Genomic DNA, 22,329 nt, shown 5'->3' on the forward strand with positions numbered 1-22,329 from the left:
TTTTTTTTTTTTTTTTTTTACAAGAGAAGAAATCAATTTTATTTACTTCTCAGTAAATTTAAATCCTTGAAGGGTACAGCATTACATGGATTCGGTGCCCTATGGCCTTGGCAGGAAGGTTGCTTTGGAATTTGGCACGAACCATGCCACTGTTTCCATGAGCACGAGTTACCTTTCCCCAGATACTCTGGTTTTGTTCAGTTTGCCACGAGGAGTCACTGTGTTGCTCTTTGCCTTGTACACATAAGCACATCTCTTGCCTAGATAGAACTCAGTTTCATTTCGAGCATAAACACCTTCAATTTTAAGAAGAGCTGTGTGCTCTTGCTAGTTCCGGAGACCCCGCTTATAGCCAGCAAAAATGGCTTTGGACCACAGCCTTCCAGACATATTTGTTGTTTTGGAAGTCCTGTTCCCAGCAGGCCTCCACAGGCCCCAAGATGGCGGGAAAAAAGCACCCTCTCCATGTCTTATATCATCCCTAATGAATATCCTTTCATAAGTTTTTTTTTTCCCCCTTTGTATTTGCTTTGGGAATAACCAGTTAAGGCATGTCTATTATGTATTTTGGGGGTGGATATTTGCGTATTTTTTTTACAGAACAATAAAGGCTTTTCATATATTCATTGCAACACCATACATGGTAGTTCTTTTCTCTCTAGTTTGAAATGCTACCTTTTTTCCTTTTTATCTTTTGACCTCCTTTATCCATTTAGCCCACCACCCACTGCCTCCTCTGGTAACCACCAACCTGTTCTGTATCTATGGGCTTCTGGGGGTTTTTTGTTTGTTTTATTTGGATTCCATATATAAGAGATCATAGGTATTTGTCTTTCTCTGACTTATCTCACCTAGCATTAATGCCCTCAAGGTCCATCCACGTTGTCGCAAATGGCAAAATTTTATTCTTTTTATGACTGAATAATATTTCATTGTATATATGTACCACATCATCTTTATCCAGTCATCTATTGATGGATATTTTGTTTGCTTCCATAATGCTGCAGTGAACATGGGGATACATACAAGGTGTGATCAAACAATACTGTGAATGTTTAAATTAAAAAGAATTTATCACAGTAAAAGACATAATGTCATTAATCCCCCTCAAAATACTTCCCCTCACTTTAAATACACCTATCCCATCATTCTTGCCACTTTCTGAAGCAGTTCTATAAGTTCTCTTTCGTGACTGTCGTGGCTGCTTCGATGTCCTGAATCATTTTGACTTTGGGGAAGAGCCAGAAGTCTCACGGTGCCAGGTCTGGTGAATAAGGTGGGTGAGAACACACCATAATGTGGGGTATTTTTTACAGAAATTCCCGTACACCAGAAGTGATGTGTGACACGGAGCATTGTCATGATGGAGGATGATTTACGGCACACTTTAAAACACACGTTCTCTAAACCATGGTTCACACGCGACTGACTGCACTGAACAAGTTGAAACTTGTCACATACTGTTACTAAGGTTCGACATGCCACTTCCCATATTGAAGATCCCTGCCTTTCTGTTGGATGGCACTCGGCAGCAGCATTCACCATATTTTTTTTACAATGGAAAGGCTTCGTGTCACACATCACTTCTAGTATGGCAATTTCTGTCAAGTAAAAACTACATTTTGTAGGGTGTCAGATGGGCACTTGTCTTATTAGGGAGGCTGCTTCATGGACTGTGTAGATGTCTGACCACTGATGTGCTGTGCACTTGAAGCAGAAGCTGAATAATATTGAATGTCAACTATAATTTAATATATCATGTAGTCACGGGATATGGAGTACAACATAAGGAATAAAGTCAATGGAATTGTAACAGCTATATACAATATCAGAGGGGTAGTAGATTGGGGGAGGGCAGTTATCACTTTGTGAGTGGTATAAATGTCTAACTATTACCTTGTATTGTACACCTGAAACTAATAAAAAAATAAATAATAAATAAAAATATTACGGCGTGTCCTCATCCACCATATTCACCGGATCTGGCACCGTGCAACTTCTGGCTCTTCCCCAAAATCAAAATGACTGTGAAAGGTAAATGTTTTGAATCAATTCAAGACATCAAGGCCAGGGCGGCTGGTTAGCTCAGTTGGTTAGGGTGCAGTGGTCATAACACCAAGGTTGCCAGTTCAATTCCCACATGGGCCACTGAGATGCACCTTCCACAACTAGAATGAAACAACTACTTGACTTGGAGCTGATGGGTCCTGGAAAAACACACTGTTCCCCAATTAAAAAAAAAAAAACAATTGATATGTCTTTAAAAGAAAGACATTGAGGTAATCACGACAACCCAACTAAAGACACTCGAGAAAGCAGACTTCCGAGCTGCTTCAGAAAGTGGCAAGAACAACAGGATAAGTGTGTTCGAAGCAAGGGGGAGTATTTGGAGGGGAATTAAGGACAATGTGTCTTTTACTGTGATAAATTTTTTTATTTAAACATTCATGGTATTTTTTGGTCATGTCTTGTATAACTTTTCAAGTTAGTGTTTTAATTTTCTTTGGACAAATACCGAGAAGAAATGGGAATCCTAGATCATATGGGAGTTTATTTTTAATTTTTTTTGAGGAACTTCCATACTGTTTTCCATAGTGACTGCACCAATTTACATTCCCACCAATAGTGTGCAAGGGTTTTCTTATTCTCTGTACCTTTACCAACACTTGTTATCCCTTGTCATTTAGATAATGGCCATTCTAACAGGTGTGCAGTAATATCTCATTGTGGGTTTGAATTGCATTTCCCTGATGATTAGTGATGTTGAACACCATTTCATGTACCTGTTGGACATCTGTATATCTTTGGGAAAATGTCTCCTGAGGTCCTCTACCCATTTTTAATCAAATTGTTTGGTGTTTTGCTATTGAGTTGTATGAGCTGTTTATATATTTTGGATATTAATCCCTTATCAGATATATGACTTGCAAATATTCTCTTCCATTCAGTAAGCTGCCTTTTTATTTTGTTGATGTGCAGAAGCTTTTTAGTTTGATATAGCCCCACTTGTTTATTTTTGCTTTTGTTGCTTTTGCTTTTGGTGTCAGATTCAAAAAAATCATCACCAAGTCCTGTGTCGAGTGGTTTATCTCCTATGTTTTCTTTTAGGAGTGAGTGGTTTCAGACCTTATGTTCAAATCTTTAATTTGAATTAATTGTTGCATATGGTGTAAGATAGTAGTCAAGCTTCATTCTTTTGCATGCGCTGTCCAGTTTTCCCAACACCACTTGTTGAAGAGACTATCCTTCCTCCTTGTATATTCTTGCCTCCTTTGTTATAGATTAAATGCCCATATAAGCATGGGTTTATTTCTGGGCTCTCTATTCTCTTCCATTGATCTATGTGTCTGTTTTTATGCCAGTACCATAGAATTAATAGAATTTGAAATCACCTCCCTGCCATACACACACCCCTTTTTGAAGTAATTTTCCATCACATCCAGATTTTGGAGATTGTTAGGTATGAAGTTATGCAGTAGATAAAGATTGCCCCTGCAGAGCAGATGTCATTCAGCCATGGGAAAGTTAGTCTTCTAGTTTCCCTGGAATCTCCCTTCATCTAAAATAGGACTTCGGAGAACACAAGAAAGAAATCACAGGCAGTGAAATAGGTAACATGGAGTAAAGTTTGTCTTCAGACTTTCTGACATCATAAAGGTCTTATGCTCTGAGGGGCCTAATGTGCCTTGACCTGTATTGTCCGCTTTGGTGCATGCAGTGATGGCAGAGGAAAACAACTAATAATTAACCTGGGAGGTGCATAGCATGTACCTAATGACTCAGAGGTCACGCTTTTCAGTTACCAGCTGGATCAGGGAGCAGTTGGGCCTCTTGGTCTCCTAGTCAGATCAGTAGTTTGAGAGCAAGTCATCAAGTGTCCATCTCACCACTGCGCTGCCCCCCTGCCACTAACAGAGATGTTGACTTTTATGTTATACCTAAACATAATGTGCTTCATAAAAATAAAGCTAAAGAAAAGGCTGTCAGTCCAGCTCAGTGCTTTTCTTTACTTTAACATATACAAAATTAGCCATTTGTCGTGCTTATGGCGCTTTATCAAAAAGGCATTCATTTATATCCTAGTCAAATTAAATAGATGCTTGTACTTGCTGTTGCCTAATGCACTTATTTTTTAGTTGGTTTATATCCTTCTGCCTGTTCATTATTTCCACCTGGGAGGGTTTGTCCTTGGCTTCCTAGGAGGTTTCAGTGGCATGATATCTTTTTACTCAGAGTGCACATTACCTGAAGCTAGGCTTTGACTCGGGGAAGCCGCTACCCAACAAAGCTTCCAGATTTCAGCAGTTAAATCTAATATCAAGAAACTCCGTGTAGGATGGCTCAGATCTATTAATGTACAAGGGAATGTTACCTTCCCCCAAAGACACAAATACATACACAAGATGATTACAAGGCATTTCTTTCGTCAAGCCCTTTTGGATGCCTGAGACTCACAATTTCTGCTTTTCTTTTCTCTTTCCATAGATGTAACTCCTTCATTGAAAATACCTCTGCTCTCAAGAAGCCTCAGGCCAAACTGAAGAAAATGCACAATTTAGGACACAAAAACAACAACCCTCCCAAAGAGCCTCAACCTAAAAGGGTAGAAGAGGTCTACAGGGCCTTGAAAAGTGGACTTGAGTAAGAACATGAAACCCAACAATGCATTGAAACTTTTTCCTTTCTAGAATGTTGGGGAGGTGGTGGTCAAAGGTAAAACCAGTTGATGAGATAATTTTTACATGTCTATTTCTGTAGTAGATATTTTATTCTCGTACCATCATCAAAGAAGCCTTAAATGAGTCCCCAAAATGTGAAATTTATTGGGTTTCAACATGATGTCCGTAACATTGAAGGAGACCTGGAAGTGTAATGGGTTTATATTGAACTCTGTACAGTATTGGATTCCACTTAAACCATGATGGACATGCAGATATATTTTAAAGATTGCTGAAGTCGGGTTCTGAAACCTTCATGTGTGTATTATAGGGATTATTTACCCAGAATAAAACGTTGCCAATGTGTGGTGACACATCTACAGTCAGTGTTGTATTGCACTAAAGAGAATTCTGTGAGCCCACACCTAGGACGGACTCCATAGTTTTCAGGCCCTTTCCCTCCCCATTGTTTTTTCTGTTCTGGGCTTTCAGCCTCGTGGAGGTTATTATTTTTGATCAGCCTCATGGGGGGCATGATCATCAGATGCAATTGCTAGAGCTTTCGTAATGTTGAGAGATTGGGAAAATACAGCACCTCTTCCCCACGAACTCCACCCTCCACAGAGCGAGGTTCAGATTCTTAATCTCTCTTCGGAAGGAAAAGGTCAGCAACACCAGATTCCACTTGACAGTCACAAAGTTCATGATTATGCCTCATCTTATCTTTGCAGTGAATATCTAGAGGTTCACCAGACGGAGTTGGACAAGTTGACAGCTCAATTAAAAGATATGAAAAGAAACTCTCGCCTGGTAGGTACAACCCAGTCATCAAGATGTTAACTCGGTGTTCTTTTTTGGGGGGAGCAAAGTACTATCTGCTTCCTGATGTGTATTTTAATGCTTTATTCCTGATACGCTTAAGTATTTTCCAAGCATGTTTATGCAGATAAACTTTAAAATCAGGAAAAAATACTTAAAAAACCAACAACTCCCTATACCCCTTCCCTTGACTAATAAAAGGAAATGAAAAGTTGAAATTTCTCTAGCATATTATTGGGAACCCAGAACTTGAGCTTTATCTCCAATATTTTTAAAATGTAACAGGTAGTGATGTCAGAGAAGGAAAGGAGGCTCAATTTAGGAGAAGTTGGAGGAGTCCTTGAGCCAGTTGAACTACACATCGCATTCTTTGAGATGCTTGCAAATTTCCTCTTTTCTAATGAATTGTGATAACTTGTCTGGTTAGAGAGGTGTTCCTAACGTATATAGGATTTTAAATTATTTTGTTCAGTTCTAAATGATAATATCTTAATATTTCAGGGCATCAGAAAGCCCAGTAAAAGTCTACATATACCCAGGAAGTATAGCTATTCATTAACATCTGTTATTTTTTCTTTTTTATGAGATGTGCTAAAATGCATGTTGTTTTGTTTTCAATAACTAGTGGGTAAAGGCTTATAGAAGTTAAGGGTTTTATATCCTAATGATGTTAGAGAATAAATGGCCCCTATCTATGTGGAGCTCCTTATGGCGTGGGCTTCAGAGTTTTTGAATGCTCTTGAACATCCTCAGTGGGCAACCAATGTCCCTCCTTGGAGAACAATAGTGAGTGGAAGGAGACATGTAACATTCCACAAAAACCTTCTCCATGGGGGACGTGGGGAAGCACTAATTCCACTGTGATACTGTGAGCACACAGGAAATGGACTCGCTTTAAAATCAATTTGTGAAAAGCACATTACCACCCTCAAGGACTCGTCATAAATACCAATTTTACATGTTTAAACAGGAAGGCAGGTATTTTTTTTAACACATATCATTGCCACATTTTATGGTTACATTATTTAATCTTAAAAAATTAAAAAGTGGGGCCAACTGAGTGGCTCAGTTGGTTAAGAGTTAGCTTAAAAGCCCCAGCTCTGAGCAACAGGGCCGCCAGTTCGATTCCCACATGGGCCAGTGACACTGCACCCAAGCTGAGCTGCCACTAAGCTGCCAACAGGTGGCAGGGTGGCTCAACTGGTGAGAGCACGTGCTCCTAACAACAAGACTGCCTGTTCGATGGTGGGCTATGCCCACCCGCAACTAAGACTGAACTCGGCACCTTGAGCTGAGCTGCCACCCAGATGGCTCAGTGGATAGAGAATGCACTCTTAACAACAAGGCTGCCGATTCGACTCCTACATGGGATGGTGGCTACGCCCACCCACAACTAAGATTGTAACACAGCACCTTGAGCTTAAAGGCCACAAGCTGCCAATGGGCAGCCAGATGGCGACTGGCGCCCTCCACAATGAAGATTGAAGAACAACAACTTGGCTGGTCCCCTTCCCAACACCCCAACACTGTTCCCCTCCCCCAATTCCCCAATTTAAAAAAAAAAGTGAACATGAATTTATATGCTCCTCAATATGTAAGAGAGGAGAACTCAAAGCATGTGAAATCCTTAATGCTCCCAAAGGGCAGAGAGCACTGGATGGAATTCTGGAGACATGGAGTACAAATAAATAGGGACTATTAAAAGTACTCTTACTGATATTTAAAATAACCCAGAGCTTGACTCTTTTAAAGCAAATATCAAAAACCCAGTGAACTTTACAAGGCTGATCATTATTTCACTGACAATGCAGAAATGCAGACTAAATCTCTCTGTTAATATCAGTAACAATTTTGAGGGTGATATGTTTTAATCCAGATACTCCTTTTTTTATTTTAGGGTGTGCTGTATGACCTAGACAAGGTAAGTTATTGTTTCATGTTGGGGTGTTACTGAAAAATAAAACCCTGTGTCCTTGAGTAGAGTCCAGTGATCCTCTCATAGATAACAGTAAGACCCTAGAGAACTGATGATTTTTGTAATCCCAGAAAAATTTATGATTTTATCTAGTGAGTTTGATGAATAAGTACTATGATCTGCAGATCGAATACACGTTTAATGTCACTTTCATCAAAATGCCATCTGGTTGTAAGATTTCTCAGTGTGCTGAGAAGTTTCAGAACTTCCCAAGTTTTTGGAAGTTCTTCCCTGTCTTCTCTCTAAATATTATCTATCATATTTCATCAAATCAAAGACATCTTTGATTGAAAAACACACCATTATTTTATGTGCCACTAAGAGAAAAAAAATGATTCCAGTTAAACTATGACACAGTTCTTTCTTTTCACTTCAAATTTGTCTTTTATACTTAGTGACAAAATTTTTAGGCCTATTTTAAATGTAATTTTTTTAGTTATATATGATGCTGTCTCTCCATGCCTTTCATATACAATGCCTTTAATGCTGAATCATAGTATAACCTGTTTGCAAACATTTGAAAGAGTAATTAAATTTAATGCATGTAATAATAATATTTATAACTCAAATGAAGTGATGACACATAAATAACTGTGATTATCTTTGAGAATGCACAGGCAGTGGCACTTGCAAAATGCACCTCAATTTCAGAGACACTAAAATGTGGAGGGAAAAAGTTTATCTTCAGGCTAATAAAATATGTTGTTATGAAGGAATTCAGTTATACTCCAATATGATACTGTGCTGCCAGAAATCCAATGCATTCCATTCGATGGTCCTCCCTTGATGTGAAATACAAGGATTCCAATAACCAACTCAAGTTCATCTCTCAGAATATTTATTCACTATTTTTTAAAAATGCTTCCCAAATTAATACTAGAGAATCTCCAAAATATCAACAAAGATAGGTGGGAAATATTTAGCCTTTTCTGGTACTTTTGAGTATGAGGTGATAAAGATATTCTCACACATCTAGATTAATTGAATTGTAAATGTCTGTACTTTTTCAAACTTCTTCTTTTAATTCCAGCAAATTAAAACGATTGAAAGATACATGAGACGCCTGGAGTTTCACATTAGTAAGGTATTGAAGTTCTTGTTGTCTTTTCCTGTTTTTTATTTCTTAATTACTGATCAATATACCATTGAGTATAGCGTCTAGTCCGTGGAGAATTTCTTATCGAATTGATTTCTAAGCTGATTAGCAATTAAGTCTTCTAACAGGCAGTAAAGATGGAGAAGAAATGAGATTGGAGAGCCTAATAATCTAGCACAGCTATGACTCTACTTCAGTTCAACAAATATGATTAAGAGATTCCCATGTAACGTGCAGCATGCCTGGTGGAGGGCTTAGTCTCAGGATAGTCTGGTGAAAGATAAGACTGAACCAAACTGACCATACAAAAAAACATCATACTTGCCTAACTTCTCAGTTGTTCCACATACAACTGGGTACTTCATAAACTTCTTCATGAAGGCCTTTAAAGCACGTAAAGACAGCTGTCAGTACCTCCCTAAATCTTTCTGTAGCTCCTTCCACTCTTCGTGAGTTATGGTTTCCAGCTACCTTTTCATCTTCAGTGCCCTCTAGACATGCACCAATTTGTCAGGGTCCCTGACACCCATCCCTGAACCCTACAAATAGTTCATGGATGGCCCAGCCAGTCTAGTGGAGAGCAGGGCTATCATCTCTTGTTCTGAACACCATCAGGAGATACTGGTACAACCTAGAAAAAGTCTCCCATTGGGAGCTACTGAATCACACCAGTCCTAATTCCTGTTCCCATGTACATCAGACTGTCTTCCAAGTGGAGAGACTGTGGGGTTTAGCAGATCTCTCTACTAGGAGTCAGAAGCCTTAGGTTCTAGTCCCAGCTCTGCCACGTATTCACTGGGCTGTACCATCTATGTGGACCTTGGCTTTCTACTCTGTGAAGTGGGACTGGGGAGGTGTATGTATTCAGTCTTGATGATCCTAAGAATCTTTTCCTTTTAAAATTTTATGATTTTGTATGTATATGCTACTGCCTTTGTATGTTCCCACTTTGAAAGGTATCTATTACCCAGGCAGATCTGAAATTGCTTCTGTTTCTGCTAAACTCAAAAATAGTTTTATTTTTGACATGCATTTTTATTAATGACATCCATCAGAAGGTATTTATGTGGCAGGCAAGCTTTGACAAGTTACTCACTGTTTAATTTGAAAAAAGCAAGAAAACAAAATGAGTATTAGGCAGGTGTGTGTTTATCCTTCTTAAGTGCATCACTGTTAGATATGGCAATCCCAGTGGTTATTAAAGGTTGGTAGTACTCTCTTTGCAGCACCGTATACACAGGATGCCTAACAAATTATATTTAATTGAATGAGTCAGTTAATTAGTTTATTTGATGAGAACTACTGCTGGCTTACAGGTAAGGCAGATGCTTGCCTGCAGATGGGCCATTTTCTGCTCAGATGAATACAGTTATCCTTTATCTTAAAGTTTAACTCCATTTGGCTAAGATAGGTTGCTATTTAATGAAAACAATAGTATAAGACTATAGAGATAAATATCATCAGGAATTGAGTTTAGAACAGGTTTTCTCAACCTTAGCACTACTGCTATTTGGAGATAATCCTTTGTTGTAGAGGTACTGTCCACTACATTATAGATGTTTAGCAGTTTCCCTGGCCTCTACCAGTCACTAGATGCCAGTAGCACCTCCCAGCTGTGACACTGAAAAATGTCTCCGGATGTTGCCAAATGTCCCCTGGTGTCAAAATATCCTTGGGTGATTGAGAATCCCTGCTTGGGAACCATTAAGTGATAACACGCTTCTATCGAGTGTGATCAGTAGTCATTTACAAAGGGTATATGATCGTTTAGAAGCATAGGTGTAGAGGTGTAGCAGGGAAAATGTTCATTTCCATTGCTTCTATTTATTTTTTAAATTATGGTAGAATTTAGATACAAGAAATATCACAGTTCTTAAGTGTTCAGTTTGATAAATTTTGACAATTGTGCTTCACCCTAATTTAAGAATAACCTAACTTCATTTTCTCTCTTTATTGTTGAGCCAAGCAAGACTTGACAAAAATCATTTTTAGTAAATAGCATCTAGTTCTTTTTTAAGAAAAAAAAATGTTAAATCTGGATGTGTGACTATCACCTTGTGACACTCTGTCTTAAAATACAGTGATAATAGCCTAGTGTGCTACAAAATTTTCACCTCGGCGTAAAACTATTGTTTGTTGCATATATAGGAGGCTCCTATCTTCATTATCCCATATTTGTCTCACATCGTCCACCCACGTTAAGTTCATTTGCATCTTGTGTAATTGGGAAAAAAGGCTTAGAGTAAAATCTACTTTGAAGTAGAAAATGAATCATAGTGGCTAAAACGAAAGTGACAGGTCTCTGTCTAAAAGGATGACACTTCTCCAAGAGTCTCCTCCTTGAGGTCAGGAACAGTGTCTTAAGCACTTAACAATGGCCTGTGTAACTTCTTTCAAGTGTGATCAGTACTTACCTCCCTGTGTTTCCTGGTTGATCCCGGCAGGTAGATGAGCTCTATGAAGCTTATTGTATCCAAAGACGCCTCCAAGACGGTGCCAGCAAAATGAAGCAAGCCTTCGCAATGTCCCCTGCCAGCAAGGCCGCCCGGGAGAGTCTGTCAGAGATCAACCGGAGCTACAAAGAGTACACAGAGGTATGTATGCCCAGCCCCACCCGGCCTGCTGTGAATGTGGGTAACTGCCAAGAACAAGGGATGGCGACCTGGAACCTCATTCGGCTCTTCAGAGGGATACTTTTTACTGCTTGCCTCTCTTGCATTTTTTTTTTTTTTTTTAGGCCGTCAGTGGAATTGTTTAAAACGACTCTTGGGTAGTTCATTGGTTGTATTTTTCTTAGTGCCTTCAATGGACTCCAGAGGATATGCCTTTGTCAGTCCCTAAGAGTCACCTGTCAGGCAGTCATCCCTGGTAATAAGCCTCTTCACGCACTTGTAAAACCACGAGATGTTCGTCGTTATGAAGCCATTCACTGACCAAGCCTTACAGTTCTGTGTGTGCCCCACACTGCCCTGTGCATTGTCCGCACAAGTGGACTACAAATGCTTTTTGAAGATTTCAGTGAATGACTAAGTCACAATGCCCTGGTTTTTATCATTTAAATGCACTTTCAAATTCTCTAGTATACAGTCTCTTTGAGCTTTATCCCCAGAAGTTGAACCTTGTGGTTAAGATCACCATGGATATTGGGTGTCTGTGATTAGTCTTCTGCCTCTGATTAGTTTATTATAAGACATTTCCCTTCTATCTTAAAGAAGATGAGACAAAGAACACTGAGCAGATGTGTGCTGTCCTGGTTTTTCACTGTCTCTTAAGCCCAAACACATGACACAGGGAGGGCTTTGCTTTGCCCTGGGTCACCTGATACCAATGTCTTTCATGAAATGACTGAATTATTAAAGCTGCACTTCTCACTATTCCATGAGTCGTTGTTCAGAGGTCAAATTTCGTGACGGAAGTCATCAGCCTGATGGGGGTCTTTGGACAATTCCCAGAGGTGGGCATCTGTCTCAGCCCTGGGATTGGCTAGGGTGGGGGTGGGGGGGAACCTCTTGGATGACTTGCACAGGATCGCTTTGTATGTGCACTCCAGCACTGCCTCTTGGCTACACCAACTTTGTCTCTTCATGGTCTAAAATTGGGCTTCTTTACCTAAGTGCCTCTTTCAGAATAATGCTTTTTAAATGCAGAAAATAAAACACGTAGGAATTCAAAGGAAACAAATTACATTGAAATATAATTATTTCAATATTATCAGTACAGTTATTAAAATATTTTAAAAATCAAATGTGTGATATAGTACTATGTTGCTTTATTAACACATCAAATTAAATTGATCTATCAGTGGCTCTAGTTATTTGAAATTATGAAATTCAAAGGAATAAAAATATCAATGATTTTTCAAAGTATTTGCAACAAATGATGTGACATGAAAGTATATATGATTTCTGTCAGTGTCAAATCATAGGTACTAGTAATACTGCTGTGGCTTGTTTTCCATCTTCATGACATTTGGACATTTTTCCGCCACCCAAGTTGATGGACCCACAGGTTGAGAACCTCTGGCTTAGAATCAGCCCTAGTTCATGAGACCTCATTTCTGTATGTCGCTGAAATCAAAAGAGCGGTTGCCAATTATAGAGGCTGTTCACAGTCCCCAAGCAGATAACTGACTCGCTGCCTGTAGGAGATGCCTGTTCTAGAACATTTGCAGGTCATTTCAGAAATACCCACCCTTGGTCAAGAGCCAAGGCATGGCATCATACTTTGCTCACAAACTCAAAGATGTAGTGTGTGATTTCAGCAAGAGGTAGGGCTGCCTTAGAGAGAAAAGAAGCCCCAGACCTCGGTAGCTTCAGACCTCAATTGGCACCAGGTAATTTTGTACCTTCCCTTAACCAAGAACAACAAACAGGATGTTATCACAAAGGATGTTTAGGGCAGGATGCTCTGGGTGCCTTTGCAGGTGCAGCAGTATTCACCAGTGGGTGCATGGGTGAGATGGAAGAAAATTCTGATCATGGATGTCCTCCACTGTTAAACTAGCTGCCCCCCTGTCTTTTTCAAAGACACTGGCAGCAATCCTGACATGTATGATAGCATTGTTGATATTTCTGGAAACCATAATGCATTCCTTCACAGAGATGCCCAGTGCTCTGAGAAAGAAAATTGGTTTACGATACTGAGACTGTTTTCAAAGCTTTCAAGCTGCACAGAGCTCAAACTTCGGAAGTTCCCCCCAGCTTTTTGCTAAGCTAGGTGAGGTACTAAGAGCTTTCAGGAGAGAGATCATTTGGAGTAGAACAGAAACAGATAAGAATCAGAACCTCTAGCCTTATAAATCAATCCTCAGCAAATATACTCAAGTGGAAGCCAGTTCTGTCCATGCTCACTGAGCTGGCTGTGCGTTAGAAGTGGCCTCCCCAAGCCCCTAGCCTTGAAGGAGGCTGACTGCTGCAGGAGAAGCCTGCAGATGCCGCCCAAGGCCTGGGATGGGGACTGCTGCTTAGGATAGCAGAGGTGGCACCAAAAGCTTAACTGTCCAAGCTGCAGAAGAACCTCACTGGGACCTCCCCTGACCACAGCACTTTTCCTTTTTGATTTCTACCTCTGATTGCTCTGTTTAGGTCCTCAGATACTGAGGAAGTAGGGTGGGGATAGTTACATATCTAACCACAAGCATAAATGGTGTCGCTCCTTCTGCCTCTACTATTCCCTTAACATTCGACTGAGGAGAAGACAGACTCTGGTCAGACCCAGGCATCATTTTCGGGGTGCTGTGGCATTGCAGCAGGAACTCTGACTCACTCACTTTGAGTAGAATTGAGCCCCTGAGCTCTTTTTGCACCTAATTTTAATCCTACAAAAAAGTGGAGACTAGTATATTGAACACCACATGCTTTCACCTAGATTTAACAATTGGTAACATTTTGCTATATTTGCTTTCCCCCTCTCTCATAAGCTCATATATATATTTTTTTAATTTTTGCTGACTCATTTGACAGTATGTGGTAGATATGACGTTTCCCCTCATAAACATTTTTCCACAGATCTCTAAGTGGTAACCTATGTAACGTGTATCCCCTGCATAACCACATACCATTATCACAACTAAGAAAATTAACAGCCATCCTATAGAATTAACAAATATCCTGTGCATTTTCTAATTTCCTCTATTGGCCCAATAGTGTTCTTTACAACTATTTTAGTTTATTGTCTTTCAAATTAGGATGTAATCTCGGTTAACACATTTCATTTGGCCTCTCTTCTCTGGAATTTCTTTTTTCATGATATTGCTTTTTTGTAGAATCCAGGACAGATCTTATAAAATATTCCGCATTCTGGATTCATCTATTTGTGACACAATTTAACTTGTTCTATGCTCTCAAGAGCTTGCTTAGACCTAGGTTGACCATTTTGTTAAGAATGTTTCATTGGCAGTGCTGTATAGCTCATTGAAAGCAGGTAAATGCTTCCTGTTGTTCAAGCCGTTAGAATGTCACGTGCTTTGAGCTCTTGTGTGAAAGAAGCTTAGCTCTAATGCCTGTCTCCCGTACCCTTCACAGAATATGTGCACCATTGAAGCGGAGCTGGAGAATCTGCTGGGGGAGTTCTCCATCAAGATGAAAGGTATTCTTTGTCCCATTCAGGGAGGGTGAGGAACCATCTCCACAGAGCTCTTTGAAGCTCAGGAGCACACACTGTTTTTCTTTTCCTTGCAAAGACACTGTGTGCCACTCACTCTTGATCTTCCCTGCTTATGTTAATTTATTGATGCTCTAGAGCAGCGGTTCTCAACCTTCCTAATGCCGCGACCCCTTAATACAATTCCTCATGTTGTGGTGACCCCCAACCGTAACATTATTTTCGTTGCTACTCTATAACTGTAATTTTCTGCTGTTATGAATCATAATGTAAATATCTTTTTGTTTTCCGAAGGTCTTAGGCGACCCCTGTGAAAGGGTCGTTCGACCCCCAAAGGGGTCGCAACCCACAGGTTGAGCACCGCTGCTCTAGAGCCTTCTCATCCTGACTTACCTATACACTTATATATTTATGGCAAAATCTCAAACATACACAAAAGTGAAGGGAATTTTACAATGAACCCCCATAAGCCCATCGCCTAGATTTAACAGTGAGCAAGATTTTGCCACATTTGCTTCATCTGTTCTCTTTGTTTTTCCTTTGATGAAATAGAAGTATTTTGATGAAATAAAACCTAGGTATGTGAGTCTACCCCTGTATACTTCAAGATGCATTTCTTAAAGCATAGGGACATCTTCTTACTGAACCACAATGCTAAGTACTATCACATCAAATAAAATGAATAGGCCTTTGTTATTCATCCATTCTATTCCATTTCCTCAGTTGTCTCAAAAATGCTTTGTACAGTTAGTTTTTTCAAATCGGGATGCAAACAAGGTCCATGTATCACAGCTGGTCTTGAGGTGTATCTTTTTAGCTTTCCTATAATCTAAAACACCCCTCCCTGTTTTTATCCTGCCAAAAACCACTGTCGTTCAGAACTTCACACATTCTAGACTTCTCTCTCAGCTGCTTTGTGGTGGCATTTAAATTGTTCCTTTATGCTCCATGCTCTTTGTAAACTACCTACCAATTTTTAAATTTTATTTTATTTTCCTGTTAAACCCCCAGAGGGACTGTGCATTTTCTTCTTTTTCCCAGTGCCTTTCTCCAGAAAGTTTCGGTCTAGAAGCTTTATTGATTTATACTACAGCATCTTTCAAAAACTCTGGCTTTAGAAGGTAGAGCATCACCCAGGTTCTGTCACATTTATAGCTCAGTGGCCTGCAGGGCTGTCAAGTAAGCAGCCATCACAGCAAGCACATTTTTCTTCTGAGCTTTGGCCCATTTGACAACAGCAGAGAGGTCTGTGCTCGTGCATAGCTTTTGCTGAGCTTTCTGAGCAGCTGGAGCCCTTATTTGCTAATGAGGATTTAATCACCCTCTTGCCCTTTTTGCAATTAAGGGAGAATAGAGAAGCGGGAGAGCTTCATTTCTGAATGAGTCATCTAACTCAGGAGGAAAACGGTTTTGTCAAGTACTCTGCATGACATGCGTACACTTGCAATAAAATGACCTTGACTCTCAGCCCCCAAACGGTGCATTCTGCTCTTTAGCAGGTATGATAGTGAACCAGTTTGTTATTCAGGGTTAAGTCTCAACACTTTACGAGTGAGGTCAGCATTTGTGCTTTTTCAGTTTTTTAGGTCCATTCTCTTCATTTTTGGTCCTCACCTGAGTCAGTGGTTCTAAAACCACTCAGGCCTTGCTCTTATCCCAGCAAGTTGGGGGGGGGGGGGGCTGAAAAATTTTTTTAATGAAAAAATAAAAACATTTAAAAAAAATTTTTTTAATATATAGAGCGCAAAAAAATGTATACACATTTTAAGAAAGGAAAACTGTACTAAAATTGTAATACTGAATATATACTGATAACAGAAGATGAATACAAGTCACGTTTGACTTCTGCAATGACTAGAGGTGCTCAAAGTAGTTACTGTCAGTGTCCAGATGCTTCTGATTACGGCGAACTACTGCTTGAGCAACATTGACTAAAGTGTCCACTTGTGTACATTTTTTTGGCATATGTATATAAATATACATATATACATATATATGCCAAAATATACATATACATATATATTTTTAAAAATGTACACAAGTGGACACTTTGGTCAATATTGCTCAATGAGATATAAATATACAAAACTCAGGATGATTCTGTCAGCAGCCTGAATCTGGAAAACAAGTGCCCTGAATCAGTGTTCAGCAACAAATGCTTCCCTCTCCTGCTCCCGACACTCAGGCACCATCTATGCAGACTCACACAGTCACAGAGCCTGGAATCTTGGGAGCGATTCAGGTCACATAAATCTCCCCACTGTTAATACAATGATTACCACTTTTCCTCCATTTCTGGTGTTCACTATTTTCAAGTGCATCAGTTTTTGGTGGGGTGATAAGTTCCCCATTTTATCAGTGGGAAATGCGGGGTCAATGATCTGCCCTGGAAATCATGCCATAAACTGGAGTCAAACTTGAAACTGAATTCCAGGGCCCTTGGCTTCTAGTATCCCACCCCAGCTCCATGTCAGGAGGGAAGTCCTAACAGAGCTGAGCGGACAACAAACTGTTGCTCAAAAGATAGTCTCTCCTATGGGAGGGTCTTCTTCGACCTGGCACACAGGCACCTGGTAGTGGGGCGGGAGCAAAGGGACCCCTTACCCACCAGATCTGGAACTTCTAGGCTGGTGGTCAGTGAGAGGATGATGTTGGGGGCCTGCTATCCACTGGGGGACCTGGCCACCCAGCTACACAATAGCACTGGCTATAATGGGTTACCATGATGGACTGAGAACTTTCTGTGGCTCCTGCTCTCCCATTTCTGTCTCTCTATGTTGTCATCTCTTTCCTATCTGATCAGTGTCCTTAGCTTCAATCTAGTCTCAAGTTTTCTTCCAGGGGAGTCTCTCAGGCCTGACACTAATTCTCCTTATTCGTTATGGATTTATCTCACTTCCATTTCCCTAATCTAACACAAAAACTCAGAAGCTACATCTGTGAAGGCTTTCCAGGATAACATCCCCATGGAAATCCTCCTCACTCTTAATAAAGGATAGCCCTCTCACATTGCCAAGAAATCTTACAAATTTATAATTAGCTACTTTCTTAAATGTTATTCATTCTGGTAAAAATAACCACCCCAACATATGTATTGACATAAACAGGATATTTCATAACATTCTCAGACCTGGTAACCCAACTTCCTCCTGCCACATCTGTCCACACTTCTGTTTTTGCCCCTCCCCCAACACATAGACGACTGTTTTTGTTGGGAGGGGAGAGAAAAGTGGGGAGGTAAAATGATAAAGACAATTGATCAAGCACTTACTGAGCTCCTGCAATTGGCCAAGCACTAGGCTGCGTCTTGATTGATCGTTTTTGGCCTTGAATCCCACACAGTCTACTGGAGAAAATAGATGTATTAGCCAGTGCCTTTTAATTCAGTGGAATAAGTGACCTACTAGGCCAATAGTGTGACCAGAGCCTGGGGGAGAGAGGGAGAAGGATGCCTCTCATCTGTCTGGGATAGGAAGGCTCGCAAATGCAACTTTGAGTTCGAATGAGAGGGACCATTCTGGCAGGTGAACAGCACTGGAATAGCATTTACCAAAGAGGGAACAGCATGTTCAGAAATGACAGGGAGTCTGGTGAGGCTGAAGGCTCATTGGGAGAAGAGTGGAGAATTGGGGCTAAATTTTGAAGAGCCTTAAATGCCAGGCTAAAGAGGGAGCACCAGACCTAGGAACTGTTGACCAGAATGGAGGTTAAAAGGTGTGATCTCGGGCCAGCCGAGTGGCTCCGTTGGTTAAGAGTGTGAGCTCTGAGCAACAGGGTCACTGGTTCGATTCCCACATGAGCCAGTGAGCTACGCCCAAGCTGAGCTGCCACTGAGCTGCCAACAGGTGGAAGGATGGCTCAGCTGGTGAGAGCGCATGCTCTTAACAACAAGGTTGCTGGTTTGATTCCCCCACGGGATGGTGGGCTGTGCCTCCTCGCAGCTAAGATTGAACACGGCACCTTGAGCTGAGCTGCCCTGAGCTGCCGATGGATGGATGGATGGCTCAGTGGTTAGAGCTTGCACTCTTAGCAACAAGGTTTCCGGTTTGACTCCCACATGGGATGGTGGGCTGCGCCCCCCACAACTAAGAGCAACTAAGATTGAACACGGGCACCTTGAACTGAGCAGCTGTGAGCTGCCGACGGGCGGCCGGATGGCAACTGGACTTGGAGCAGAGCTTGCTGCGCCCTCCACAACTAAGGTTGAAGGACAACAACTTGGCTGTCCCCCTCCCCCAATTCCCCAACACTGTTCCTCTTTCCCAATTCCCCAATAAAATTAAAAAAAATGTTAGGGAAAGCTAGTTCTTTTCCCAGTTATTACTTAATTCCAATTAAGTTCCAAGGAGTGTGTATATCCGAAAGCCTGTGCCGGCCCCTACAGCTATCAGGGCAGGTCAGGCCGCCAGAGAGAGAAGAGCTATCAGTGAGCTCATAAATCTGCATTATTTATTCCTGGTCAATAAATCAGTAAGGCTTGTAACAGGAGCTCCTGGCTGTTCAGCTGCAAGACTGTTTTCCTTGAAGTAGAAAGTGTGACTCTTGGGAAAAAAAAGATCATTATAGAACTAGGAAAAATGGGGACCTTCTGGCAGGAAAGTCCCCGAGCAAAGGAAGAAAGGGTGGACATCAGCAAACTGTCGCATCTGGGCCTTCCAAACAAGGTGTAGAGGAGCTGTTTTATCAGTAATACGTGTTTAGGGTGAAACATTCAAAAGCTACAGGAAAATGCACCATGGAAATAAAAGTTCCCTGGTCCGCACCACCTCCTCATGCCCATCCTCCACAATGGTCTTTTGCGTGGACAAAACAACGCTTTTTAGTCAGTGCAACAGTAATCACAAAGCTGCTGAGTAACTTGAAGCTTTCCCCAGCTGTGAGAATCCCAGCAGGCCTCAGCCCAGAGTTGGAAAGAAACCTTGTCCAGGTTTGGAGGACATTAGGCTGTAACTTAATTGCCCCACTGTTAGCTTCAGTTCTGTACCCAGTGTCATGTGTGGCTTACACAAGCAGGTGGAACTTGAAGAAGCAGAGCACCAGAACTCTTTAGGCCTGGCTATCGCCATTGGTTACACTCTTATTCTAATCAGTGTATCAGTGTGATACCACTAAAGCAATTCCAAGAAAGTTGTCTTTAATAACATGGGCTGAGACGCTCAAGAACATCACTGCCAAGTACCTTTCTTCCATTCGGATAAGTTCTTCAAGTATGAAATTTCTGGTAATTTTGAAAGGAAAAGCTTCAAAGAATTTTTTCCTTTTACTCACCAATTTTTCCTTTTTATCTAGCACTGATGTCAGGTCAGTTTTCTTTGTTTGTTTGTTTTTGTTTTTAACCAGGCTTCTGTTGTCACTGCACAGGCAGACAGGCAACAAATGAATTGTGAACTAATTTGCAGAGGTTTTAAAGAACACTTCGGATTTTATTAGAAAACCAGTCAATTATGTTTTCTTGCAGAAGTATTAAAAAAAAAAAGGCTAAATCCTCCAGAAAATTATTAGTAAAAATCAGCTTTATTATGCTCTTATTTAAGAAGATATTTTTAAGTGGCTTGTTATGTTTTAATTGTTAGTGAAAACTGGTTCTCAATGGATGTCAGGCTCCGTGGGTGGGGAGGCCTGAGGAGCTGCTGGGTTGCTGCCATCTATTGAGAGAAAAAGGCAACAGCAGGTGCTTTTCTAAGCCTGGAGTTTCGCCATCACCTCAACCCTGGCAACGTCCGTCCATCTGACAGGTGGAGAGCCGATTCACTGTCCCACAGTCTCACAACTTCACAGGGCCCTTCATAGAGGGAAAAACACGTTGTGTGACACCATCTGTGTCATCTTTACATGGGTAAAATTATATGTAAACCACTATAAAAACAACTAAGGATTCAAAGGTCATAAGTGGCAACTTGAGGAGGCTGAGTGTCTGTATGTGAGGAATCTGAGAACTTTAGGGCTGCTTTTTGACCAGCTAATCCAAATTATTTTCTCTTAGGCCAGTGGTAGGAAAATAGAGGGATTATTCATGTTTTCTCAGATCTTTGTTTTAACTTTTTTAAAGGGGCACCTTCTCATTTTTCATAATATTGGGACACATGTACCAAAAAATTTAAAGTCATTTAAATTTGCTCCACCTAGTGCTAAATTTTGTTAAAATTGTCATGAATATCCAACCAGCATTTTTCACTGTGTGGATGCTGCCTGTCAACTTGTGTGATCTTTTTCATGTCTTTTTTCTTACAAAATAAATATATGATATTTGAGAAAAAAAAATAAATTACTAAATGTCAAACATTTAGCTTTCTCCATGATCCTTAGCAGAGATACTTATTTTTAAGTTTGTATGTTTTTCTAGACTTTTTTTCTTGTGGATATATTTTTATGTAATGAAGGTCATACTCTACATAAAGTTTTGTATTCTCCATTTTTTTCTTAATATGTATTACATTATAAATACTTTTACTAAAAGTTCACTCTAAATGTTTGTACTGAATTCTTAACTGGAATTTTTTATCACAAAATTTGAATGGTTTTTTTCACCAGATAATGAAAAAGTGCTGAAGAGTTTTGCCCATTTTCATTAAATTTGTTTTATTTCTTCATTTAAACTTTGTGTTCCAGGCCCTATTAGGATAAAGGACTTTGCATTGTGATTGGCACAGGAACAGCTATTACAGTAAAGCAGGGATTACTGATAAACCTCTACAGACAACTTGGTCCCCTGCGTTCCCTGTGCGCATATGATTCGCATGCCTTCTTCCCCATACTTTATCCATCCTTGACACACAGTAGGCCTTCAGGAAATATTGTTGAATGAATACATGGCACTCACCCTGCCTGGAGGTATCTTCTCACCCATGCCTTCATATTACTGAGGTGAAATTCTGTTATTTAAATGCTACCTTCCTTCATGAAACTATCCTACATTAAAGGAGATAGAGCTTCTTTGTTTTGTTTTAATTGTACAGGAAACAGTCTTATAAAAATTCAAACTACAGAAAAAAGCAAAAATTTCCTTCTACCATTTCTTCATTGTTGTCGTCCCTCACATGTGTCAATTTGCTATATCTTTTCATATAGAATACATCTTTTAAATGAACCATATATGACAGATGCTCAATAAATAGTATCATCACATTCCTGGATATATAATTATTACCACTTATTAAGTACCTACTATGTGCCAGACGCCGTCTTATTGTCCTTACAAACAAATCTATGAGGTGGACATTATTATCCCTGTTTTAAAGGTGAAGAAACTGGAGTTAGGTAAATTATCCAAAGTAGGCTAGCTGGTAGATAAAACAGAAATCAACCTCAGATTTAACTCCACCTTACTGTCTACAGGCCCTTGTCTGTTTCATTCCTGTGGGCTGTAACCATATTTTGGTCTGTATTATGGGTATCTATAAAGTCTTTCTTAATTTCTAGGTGGTTGCCCCCAAAGCATAGATCCTCACACACTGTGAGTTCTCAATAATAAAAAGACAGATGAAATCTGGGTTCCTGAGATGTCCCAAGATAGTGGCCATCTAGTCTGAAAGATTTGTGTTTCCTGCTGCACCAGATGTCACACTGGGTCTCAAAATGAGCAGATCCTGTTAGAAATGATTTGCTGGATGGTATTGTAGAGGAGAAGCCCCACCTTCATTTTGGGGGTGCTGGTGGTTGTCATTTGGTTGGTTGGCTTG

The 22,329-nt window shown here is 40.3% G+C and overlaps 1 protein-coding gene and 1 pseudogene across 5 annotated transcripts in view; one reads left to right on the top strand and one right to left on the bottom strand.

Annotated features, from left to right (window-relative positions):
- Positions 1-22,329, top strand: part of RIPOR2 (RHO family interacting cell polarization regulator 2) — a 206,525-nt gene that overhangs the window by 149,860 nt on the left and 34,336 nt on the right. For all 5 annotated transcript variants that reach the window (XM_019668180.1, XM_019668177.1, XM_019668176.1 and 2 more), the window contains exons 3-8: positions 4,486-4,641; positions 5,390-5,468; positions 7,375-7,398; positions 8,483-8,536; positions 10,993-11,142; positions 14,572-14,635. In XM_019668180.1, the coding sequence (XP_019523725.1) occupies positions 4,486-4,641; positions 5,390-5,468; positions 7,375-7,398; positions 8,483-8,536; positions 10,993-11,142; positions 14,572-14,635 (527 nt within the window). The remainder of the gene's footprint in view (positions 1-4,485; positions 4,642-5,389; positions 5,469-7,374; positions 7,399-8,482; positions 8,537-10,992; positions 11,143-14,571; positions 14,636-22,329) is intronic.
- On the bottom strand, positions 59-448 carry LOC109396401 (60S ribosomal protein L35a pseudogene; annotated as a pseudogene).

Source organism: Hipposideros armiger, unplaced genomic scaffold, assembly GCF_001890085.2.
Source record: "Hipposideros armiger isolate ML-2016 unplaced genomic scaffold, ASM189008v1 scaffold_519, whole genome shotgun sequence".
Taxonomy (NCBI): domain Eukaryota; kingdom Metazoa; phylum Chordata; class Mammalia; order Chiroptera; family Hipposideridae; genus Hipposideros; species Hipposideros armiger.